General features: G+C 37.2%; 1 protein-coding gene across 1 annotated transcript; it reads right to left on the reverse strand.

Annotated features, from left to right (window-relative positions):
* Positions 1-1,157: 1,157 nt before the first annotated feature.
* LOC134843930 (uncharacterized) lies at positions 1,158-10,440 on the reverse strand. Its single transcript, XM_063860282.1, has 6 exons — positions 10,087-10,440; positions 8,833-9,095; positions 8,336-8,500; positions 4,444-4,906; positions 3,944-4,098; positions 1,158-2,010 (listed from the first exon to the last, which is right to left on the reverse strand). Exons 1-6 carry the CDS (start codon positions 10,406-10,408, stop codon positions 1,390-1,392), a joined length of 1,989 nt encoding a protein of 662 aa, XP_063716352.1. The 5' UTR covers positions 10,409-10,440; the 3' UTR covers positions 1,158-1,389.
* Positions 10,441-10,923: the final 483 nt, after the last annotated feature.

Below are 10,923 nucleotides of genomic sequence, written 5' to 3' on the forward strand. Positions count from 1 at the left end.
TTTTGCGAGACGATGAAACTTGGGCTCGTTTCACCGTCATAATATGGCTGCATTTCGGAAAACGTCTGGTCGTCGCAAATAACGAGCGCCATGCATTCTGTTACTCGAATTTGCACTCGGGTCCATGTGCGGGTGATCTTGAAAACTGGGTGCTTACTTAAATACATTGATCCTCCCCAAACTGAAACTCCTTCAACATCGATGTAAGTTTTGGCGGGCGAATCGGTCATGAGACAAAATGCGGTGACGGGAATTCCTCTAACTTTTATCTCATAGTAGCTATCGTTGGCCAGCGGGTTATTCGTCTTTAGGACCTCGCAGTCAAAAGTTTGTCCATTTTCCTTTCGTTTAATTATATAGAACTGAAAGAATCCTATTTGTGGATATTTAATACAATTTTCATTTTGAACCGAAGACGGGTTGTAGCCCACACCCATTGCTTCGAACAATTTGCATGCTTTAGAATGATCACTGAACTCAAACGCATAACAGTTGTTGTTTGTGAAGCATTTCGACCAACAGTCCCCGAGACCAATTTCTAGAGACCTTTCGAAAGGTTCTCCAGTACTAATTAAGCAATCACATTGCTGGTAGTGTTTTCGAGCTAATATTTCCAGGTTTTGTTGCTGCGACATTAGGAAGCAGCTAAATAAAAAAGCCAGGATCGCAATAACAAAAAATTGCATTCTTTTTGAGGTATTTTTAGTTCTTGGATGGATTCTGTTATGCAATTTCGGCCGATGTTTGGAGATCAATAATTTAAAATTGGTCAGATGTTTTTGCCAAAAATTGAAATGGTAAATTAAAAGACATTCTTATGCTACATTTTTGAACTTAATTTTATGAGTCTCATTTCAGCTGCAGATACTTCCTTTTCATCCGCCCCCAACAAGAAAAAAAGCAACGGCCAAAAAGGCACAAAAAGCCTTAACTTGGAAACAACGATCATTTCATGCGGGAGAGGCCAAAAATGCCCAGTAAGAAGTCTTAGAATTAATAAATTTGAGTGAAAAAAATACACTCTCGACCATATTATTTTTATCAAATAATGACAAAAAAATATCAATTTACTTGGTTAGTATCTTAAATCATCGAGAAAATTGAAGAAGATAATGCTAAGCGACAAAATGTCGGAGTAGTTTATTAAGTAATTACGCGGAAATACTGAATTGAGTTCTCACTGGCCGGAAAACTTTTCAAGTAAAATTTAAATCAATTAGCGCAAACAACGGAGTTTCCAAGCTGGGAAATTTTCAAAAACACAAAGACTTACCAATTAAGTACAAAACTTAACAATCATCAACACTAAAATCTAAAACTTCATAAATAAATCTTACTTTAATTAGTTTTTTTTGTTAAGTTATTTTTTATTTGAGAGGGCAGAGAAGTTTAAAGTAACTCGGATTCATTTGAGCCGAGGTGCTTCTTAGATGTTGGCGAGTCTCCGGATTCTACTGAAGACAAAGTTGCTGTTCGTTTTGATCGTCTCAGTGGCGTGTCTGACGCATTTGATTCCGATTGGCTAACGGCATCACTGTCAACATTTCCTTGAAAGGAATTAATATCCTCTTGATAGACAACTTCTTGATTTGCCTCTGAAACTACGACTTCTAAAACATTCTCTGGAAATTCTTCGACAGTTTCCAAAAGAAAATTATTCTGCTTGTTTGCATGAGAAATTTGAACCGCGTTTTTTTCTTGAACTTTTAAATTGTCTGATTTGTGATGCAACTCATTTGCTTCTTCACTTCCATCAATTTCTGTAATCTTGGTTCCTTCTAGGTCATTGACCTTTGCAGGTTGGTCAGCTTCTGCATCGCTGTCAAGGAGAATCAATTGCTCGGGTTTTGTGTTTTCTTTAACAGCATCTGTGGAGTAAGAAATTCTGGATTCTGGAATTGCACCTGGTAGCTCAGTTGCTGTTTGATCAGTAGTCATTGATTGCATTCCTAGCTGATTATTGACGTCTTCTTCGAATCTCTCGTGATCAAGCGTATACTCGCCGAAACGCTGAAACCCCAAATATTTCCCCATAACTTCATATAAGTACCAATCATAACAAGTATGACCGGTTGCTGCGCAAGAAGCACAGAACGTACCGACCACAATGATTAAAGCAACAAAACTTAAAAATATCAAAATCAAACATAAGCATTGAATTAGGTTCAAAAATTATAAAATGGGATTATTGTAACCATAGCTAAAATACCAAAAAAAACGTATTAGAACTAAATTTAATGTTATCAAACTCAATGTCATCAAGACTTGATAAATTTCGTGAAATTCGGTCTGCAAATTGAAAGGAGTCAGTCCAATTTTTGTCGTTACTGAGAAAGCTTTTTTCGAATGCCGAATCACGCCTGAAAAATGATGGTGAAGATTTTATTGGAACAATTTGCCTATATCGCAAGTATCGTGTGCCAGAAAAATGTTCCTACAAGACTGATTGTTCCACCCGATTTTGACAATCTCAATGAGAGATCTTAGTAACATTATTTTCCAGGCTGGATTCGGCATTCGAAAAAAGTTTTCTCAGTAACAAGAAAAATTGGTCTGACTTTTTTCAATTTTCACGACCGAATTTCACGAAACTTATTCAGTCCTGTCCCTGATGACACTGAATTTGATGACTCTAAATTTAGTTATAGAACGGTTAGTTCTAAAATTAATGTCCTCACCGGGAAAGAACTGAATTTAGTGTCATCAAATTCCATATCATCATGCAGACCAAACTTGGTCTGATAAAAAAAAAAAATTACTGGCAAGACTTTTTTACTCTTAAACGAAAGCCGAAACCAATTTTAAACAAAAATTACAAAACGTCTTGAAAATCCGAGTGGGTGAATTGACTAAATAGCAGAACCACTGTCAATGATACTTAACAATGTTTGAATCAGAAAAAAATTAAGCTGTTTGAAACAGAAAAACAGAAAACCTCCTTCTCTTTTGTCAGCTTAACTTCTGATAAAAAAATGTTTACTCATTAATTTTTATTCAAACAGCTGAGTTATCATTGTTTGGATCAGAAATTAACCCGACAAAAAATAAGCAGACAGACGAAATCTTTCACGGAGAAAAAATCAATTTCATGTATACTGAAAAAAAAACAATGGCCGACTGGGACTCAAACCGCCGAGTACAAAGGCCACCGCGTTACCTCTAGACCGAGTTGAAAGCAGCCTGCAATTCGTTCAGGTTCATCATTAAAGCAAGCAGGGGCGGATCTAGGATTTTCTCGAGGGGAGGGGGCGGATTTTCAAAAAAAATTCGAAAATTTTGACGACCTTTTTTTTTCTAGGTCGACCAAATTGATTTTTCGAGCTCTCCCAAAGCACTGTTTTGCCCCTATTTTGGCGAAATTTTCTGCGCCGCGGGCAAACTTTTGAAAAAACAGTCAAAAAAGCCGTTTTTGGGCACTTTTTGAAAAATTTTGACAAAAAAATCGCGTTTTTTTTACGCGCGCTCCCCCTCAAAGTTAGTATATATTGGCGCCAAAGGCGCCTTTAGAAAAATTTTAGGGTCGGTCGGCCAAAAATGGATTTCTGAAAAAGTATCAAAGGGGGACCCTTTGGGTCGGCAGGGGGTCGAATCCCTGAGGGGGGGGGGGGGGCGTCCGCCCCCCCCCCCCCTCCCTAAATCCACCCCCTGAAAGCAAGTTCAATTCTTAGAAAAAACAATTAAAAAGAACGAGACACAAAAAAAAATAGATTTTTTTTTTCAAAATAATTTTCAAAATTTTTGTAGTAAAATTTATCAACCAAGTTGCCGCATCAATGATGTTATATGACCTAGTTTCTTCCAGATTTGAAAGTTTTTTCTCGAAACGGGAAAATAAGACTTGTTCCCGATTACAATACACTAGCTTTTGCAAGTATAAACACCATTTCGTCAGTTTCTAGGTTTGCACACAGCGCGTATTAGGATTTACAAAACAAACACTAACTTGTATCCTGGCCTCTCTTAGTAGCTGCACTTCTGTCTGCAACATGTCAATCTCATAGTACATTCTATTCATCACTAGTTGGGCCAGTTCCGCCACCGGAGTGCCTCCCTTGTCCATATATGACATGATAGTACTCTTGCTCACGCTTAATTTACCTAGAACATTATCGGTGCTATTTTCTCTTATCTTATGATCATGAAAAATACGGTTTTAAAAAAATACCCTCTTGAAAAAAAAACGGTGTGATGAACTTCTGTCAAACTTTTGGGCTGGGATTTCTAAGCAACAATCTAGCCTAGGATCCCGATTGACAACGAGCCGCCACAGCAAATTCTAGCAAATGCTCATATTTTTTAGGTAACAAAAGGTTGAATGTTTCTAGATTCCAACCAAGGTTTTTCCAAAATCCTTTAAAATCAATATGTCCAAGACGCGTTCCGTAGTATTTTTTTTGTTCATTTGCAGAGCACAGCTTCAAGCATAGCTCCGTGTAAACTCACAGTTGTCGAGGAAAGTTTTCATTTCTGTCAAGTTGAAGCAACACTTGGACACTTTGTCTGAATCATTCAAGGTCAAGTTCACCAGCAACCGATGCCAGCAATTCACTCTTGCCTTAGCCGCACAACTGCAGATTGACCTCTTACTCGCCAGAACTACAACTGTATACCTCTTCAGTAAACTTTCCTCGTCCATAATTGAGAACAACGAAGCCTCTACATGCGGAGGTGTCTTTAATGCCACGATAGCAGGCACCGCGAGTTTAGTAGCTGTTGCGTCGAAGTTTCGGTACCTGTTGACAATGTCTATCGGCAGCTGAGTCAATGCTGTTTCAGATACTGTGTACTCTTCAACTGGATATGCGTTTTGAAGCACTGCTATTAAATGAGGACAGCTTTTCATCTTTTCGGTCGAAGTACAGAGGTAGCATTTGACACAGTTGTATTGCTTTATAAAGTAGGATACCTAAAACAGCGAGTTCCATCAAATCGAAGATCAGAAAATGAAGATCTATTTCACTTTTCAAGACATTTGATTTGTCAACTGTGGAAAATTGGCGTTTTTGAAAATTTTATGTTTAACACTATCACAGCAGAAAAAATTAACGGCGAACCACTGTTTTTCCCTTAATTAAGTCAGCATACATTTTTGTCATCCTTACTTCTGGATTGTGATCATTTGCGCCCAGCTGAAGCAACTCTAACGAATAATGATGCCACACTGACTTTTCGCAGGGCTCTTCAAATACCTCGCCCCCCTCAAAATTTTCTATTTTTATTTTTCATTGTCATTGTGAATACTTTTCATGAAAACTCACATTGTGAGCAAAATGACAGATTGTCCTCATAATTTTATGCAATTAGCGATAATGGCATGTGAAAGAAAGAAAGAAAATTTATTTCTAATTCAAAAATATAAAAATCAGAATTTTATACATTTACAAAATCATTGAACAGAGGGGACACTAAATGGTGATTTTGGTCTCTGGGTAGTGCCCTAACGCTTCTTAGCACTATATACAATTATAGCATAGACAACCACAATAATTACCACACGTGAAATTGCTTCAAGATTATGATTTTAAGCTTTAATTAATTGTAACAAGGCACCACGGGTTATGATCTTTTTAGGCAGTCATTTGTTTCCATTAAAACCCCATGACAAATGATCATTTCCCAGCCCAACCTCCGCGAAAGACCCATCAAATAGACATGTTTATGCAACCTTTTATCACAACAGTTTGTAAACAGTAGGGTTAGAAAATTTGTATTTCAAAATCACCCATCAATTTTTAGAACAAATTTAGCAAGATAGCTGATCATATTATCATTTCAGGTTGCGACTTTCAAGTTGTAGCTAATCCAAATCCTTCAAAATAACACATCCGAAAGATTCGAACAGTAGAACCTAAAAAGACGCTGGCAGCATGTAAAACTAGAATAGAAACATAAAAATTTGGTGTGGGGGGGGGGGGGGTTTCGAGGTATTTGAAGTTTTACATGCCATTATCGCTAAATGCGTGAAATTATGAGACAAATCTGTCATTCTGCTTACAATGTGAAATTTCATGAAAATATCACGATGCAAAATGCTTTCTGGGGAAAAATATTTTCAAAAAAAGAATTCGAGCAAGAGCTACAGGAAAAGGGTTCTGCGCTCTTGTAACTAAATAAAGGTTTGCTTCAATATAATTAATTAAACTTCGGATAAGGCTTCAGGATGCATTGTCAAAAAACGTGAGGCTACGACTAGTCGAAGCGACAAGCGACCAAAAGCACCAAATTACACAATTTTGGTGACGATTCGCACAAGGCGGTAGCTCCTGTCAGGCGATGAGTAGTAGCTCCTTATTGCTTTACGGGGGATAAATTTCAGCACTTTAAAGTGTAATTATGCAGTTTCGTTTTAATGCGATCGAACTATGAGTCTTCATAAAATCAACTTGCTTGAAATAAAATGAATTAGCATTGAGAAGGAGAAATACCAACAGACAGATAAACTTTGTTTGCAATCAGGCTTTGTTTTTCCTTTTCAGATCAAACCTTTGCTCTCACAATCTCACCGTTATAAATGCCTTTTAGTCTTGGGCAAATTGTTAGCAGACACCAAAACAATAAGGTCATCAATAGAACAACTTGAATTTGAGATAAAAGGTGATATTATAAACTTCTATGATATTACTTTACGATCCCCTCCCCTCCTCCCCCCCCCCCCCCCCCCCCAAAAAAAGTTGAAATCCAAAAGAAATTTAAAGTAAAGTCCTTTCTCCTATTTAAGCCCCTCAGCAAACTTGAGCATCTCCACGGTAATAAACTTAATCTGAGGGGGTGGGCTATTACATTGTATGATACCAGGCTAGAGGGAAAATAAAGCGAGTATAGCCTAAACTATTCCCTAAAAGCTGGATGTCGATAAACAAAAAATTCATGAAACACATTCGCATATCAAATTTTGCAAATCCCAAATTGAAACAATTAATAACGTCAAAAACACAAAAATTACGACAGTGGGATCGAATGGCATCCAGAAATTTTCTGAAGCCGGCCGGAAATTTTTCGTATGCAAAAAGTGGTTCCAAAAATGTTTCAAGTAATGAAGGAAAGAAGAGGTAAAAAAGACTGCAAAGAAACTTTGCTATAAGACGAAATTTAATCACCCACCAGGAAATCGGCTATAGTCTCTCACGAAGGTCAAATGAGCACTTTTATTTGAGAGTTTCGATAAAAAAAAGGTGGATTCGGAAAATAACATTATGCTGGCTAGCTCCCCTGTGTAAAGACAATGGTCCATTCAATGCTTTCGTTTAAGTAAGAATGCTCCATTCAATGCTTTCGTTTAAGTAAGAGTAAAATGAACAGACAAAAAACTTCAACAAAATTTATACACAGAGGCGAAGCAGCGCTTCGCAAACACTAGCGAAACACGACAAAAAGCAGCTCTTTAAAGCGTAATGAGAAAGTAAAAACAAGCCTCGAATTAGTAAAACTTCGGCGACGTCTCGGACTCGCCCCTACGACCTAGAAATTATGAATCTCACGCACTAGCCACGTACGCTTAGTTCAAACCGAACACTAGCCACAAATAAAGCCGAGAACAGATGCTATGAAATTTCCAATGCTACAGATCGTGATTATAGCAAAAACAAAAAGCCACACAAGTGAACACTTTTTATGAAAACTTACACTTGCGAGTTAGGTTAGAAAAAAGAAGAAGTTTCATACTAAAACACTATCTGCTCGCTAGCGTAAAAAAACAAATTCTGCAAATATTTTGTGAACCGTTATCTGCACCATTACATTAATACATTTAAAAATGTTAGTTTTATTGACCACTAATTCAGATAAACAGATTCCGTGCTGTGGAAAGTAAGCCGGCAACGTAAACAGACATAGGCTAGTCCAACTGCTATTATTTTTTCCAGAGGAAAAACATCAGTTATTAAAAAACAGGTCTGGAAAGCTTAAGCATGGAGTTTTTTCCAAACTAATCATAAAGCATCAACCCAAAATTTAATCGAACATGACCAAGCTATCAGATGATTCAGACAAATTGTTTGCCTGTGAAAACAATTCGATAATCTGCCAAGTTATTAGACAAGATGTTTACCTGGAAAAACTCTATGTTCCCGTTTGATAAGGCTTGCTAACCCCAAAAGTTAATTTGCTTGAAAAAGTTCATTTATTATACATACAATTCATCTAGTATCATTCGTGATCTTGTTTCTTCTTTTTTCATCTGCTTTTTGCAATGATAACTATACTATCATCGCAATACTTTGAGCTACTTGTCTGTTCTGTTCGATTTTGTCTTGAAATCATTGAAACGGGTGAAAAATATCACGGAAAATTCATGAATGACGCCATTATACCACTGTTCAATTTGACAAAAACATACCTGTGCAGAGAAGTCTCCGTAATTGATGACGGCAAACAGACCTCGTATGGGATCTATCTGGTGGGCCACTTTGAAGTCAATGTTACTCTCCATCGAGTGGTTCAACATAAAGTGTCTCTTCAGTCTACTCGAGTCACGGAACAACTTCGTACACGCAAAGCACACCTACGGCAACAAATAGACTGATAATCATTACGCATTCTTTAGCGTTTAATCATTTTCTCAGATACAAAGACGGCGGCATTTTGTAGCATTTCATCTACGACAGTATAATTTATATACACGCATAACTCATCTAAACGCATATTTTATTCCCCTACTGCTTTCTAACATCATTTTTATTACATAAAACATTCCGTTATTTAGTCTACTTAAAAAAGAAAACACGTAGTCACAAACTTGTTTCAAGTGTATTTGGTCTATTGGGTCAAGTATGTTTGGTGTGGAACTGGTATAAAGCAAATGTTCAAAATTATATCGTGGAGCTATTTACTAACATACAACTTGTGCTGTGTGGTGGTGTTCGAGTTTGAATTGGGAATGACACTTCCACTTGAGGACACATCGAAAACACTGTTCGGCCTCAGATTCAGCAGCATGTGTTCCTCCCTCGGAATGGTGCAAATGTCTATCACGTGGTGCTGCCAGTGGCCTATGCTGTATGGCACAACTAACCTGCAGGTGGGACAGTGAGTGTGACCTCCTACTCGTTTACATTTGTCCTCAAGTCCAGCTGGAATGTATCGGCAGCCACACTTGGCTAGAAAAAAAATTATCAATAACACATAATAATCATAGTCATTGTTTTCAGACTTACAAGAAAAAAAACTTTTATATACATTTATAACCCAATCTCAAGCCTGAGGGAACATCATTCAACCATATGGTCCGTTAATAAAGTAAAATAAAGTTATCAAGAATAAAGTAAACATTCCAAAATAGACCAAATAAACATCTTGCACCCTTTTTATTACATTTGGTTTAAATTACTCAGCGGTGTAAGAAAAACACTTAATACTTGCTAGCTAAAAATTCGAACTAAGAACCATGATAACACCCTCTCTCTAAACCTCCTTTGAGGAAGAAAATGATGTTGATTTGATCCGAAATGTCTGAAAATTTGTAGAAAATTTGTAGAATATATCACGCACAATGTTGAGAAATTTGGAATGGGCAAGAGAAACGACATATTTTGGAACACTTAGGAAACACTTTAGTGCCTATCAACTCGTTCGGATTTAGGAAGGGTCACCCTTAGTGACTCGTCTCCTTGACAGCCGATCAGGCCAATAGCGCTATTTACTGCAATTGTTTAAAAATTTGCTTACAGTGCAGAGAATGTTCGCAAAATAGGGTGTTCACGGTGTTTTGGGAGATCTCGGAAAATCAATTTGACCGAAAACAAAAATAAAAAAAAATCTTTTCTTATTGAAAGAGCACCCCAAAGCCTCCTATGAAAAAATCCTAGATTCGCGGCTTACTTTCTATATATAAGACAACACCAGGCCTCAAATAAGATTTATCCTTCTTCCTGCAGATAAGAAATACAAGCGTCGTAAGAAGTTCTCGACATAAAACTTAGCGTCACCAAATGAAAGTTTAAACTTTTCTGGACAAACACGAGACGGCAAATTATCACGATCCATGCAGTTAAAAAATACGAAAATTCGATTAAGAGCCATTCGAGCCACAATAACAATAACTTCTACATTACAGTTCAAATTCAAACTGATTTTCAACAACAAACTAACGTGGTATGGGATGCGCCATGTCATCTTGAATTGGCTTCTTAGAAGGGACAAAGGGGTAACACCTCTCCGCAATCGACACCATCTGCTGCAAATGAGCCACATAACTCGCGTAGCACGCCTTTCGCGCACTCAGAGTATTCGGCACATGGCATTCGGCTAGCAGCACTCCCCAGACTGAGTCTTCGTCAAAGAGTGAACAGTTGTAGTTTTCAGCGTAAGAGCTCTCAACAAAGTCTGCGATTCGCTTGATTGACAGTGAGAAGTCACCGACCGATTCGACTGAGAGATGTGTTTGGGTGTTCCGCAATGAAGGAGATGTCATAATTTGTTAACTGAAAAACATATCACCAACAACCATCAAGCAATGGAATAGGTTTATCAGCAATAAATCATCATAAAACACCACAAAATATTCCGCTTTCATGTTTTTAATTTTTTTTGACAATTTTGCGACTATCAATGTCAGCCTTAAAAAGTTCTGTTAACTAGAGCTGCTACGAATTTCCGACTTGATAAATTTCCTTTGTATTCTACTTCTTTCTAACGCGGTTCTTTCCTTGATTGAAAATAATGAGGAAATCATTTTACTCTTTAATTAATAAAGTAACAGCAAAATAATAAAGCGAATGGATTGGTTTAAATTTTTAAATAAAATTTATCAATTGATTATGATAAAAAACACACCTTTCGACCGTTCTCGCTGCCTAGAATTTACGATTGAATTCAACTATCCAAATTTCACAACCTAGTTGACTGATGACAAATTATTTGCGTAAATTTAATTTTAGTTGTCCATTCTAGCTCAAAATAATTATACCAAAAAAACAGCGAGGACGA

Source organism: Symsagittifera roscoffensis, chromosome 4, assembly GCF_963678635.1.
Source record: "Symsagittifera roscoffensis chromosome 4, txSymRosc1.1, whole genome shotgun sequence".
Lineage (NCBI taxonomy): Eukaryota > Metazoa > Xenacoelomorpha > Acoela > Convolutidae > Symsagittifera > Symsagittifera roscoffensis.

Coding starts and splice junctions, on each gene's coding strand:
- LOC134843930 (XM_063860282.1), bottom strand. CDS start 10,408: ATGACATCTCCTTCATTGCGGAACACCCAAACACATCTCTCAGTCGAA. Junction 9,096..10,086: donor CATGGCGCATCCCATACCAC/GTTAGTTTGTTG, acceptor TTTTTTTTCTAG/CCAAGTGTGGCTGCCGATAC. Junction 2,011..3,943: donor TAAGAGAGGCCAGGATACAA/GTTAGTGTTTGT, acceptor TTGGGGTTTCAG/CGTTTCGGCGAGTATACGCT.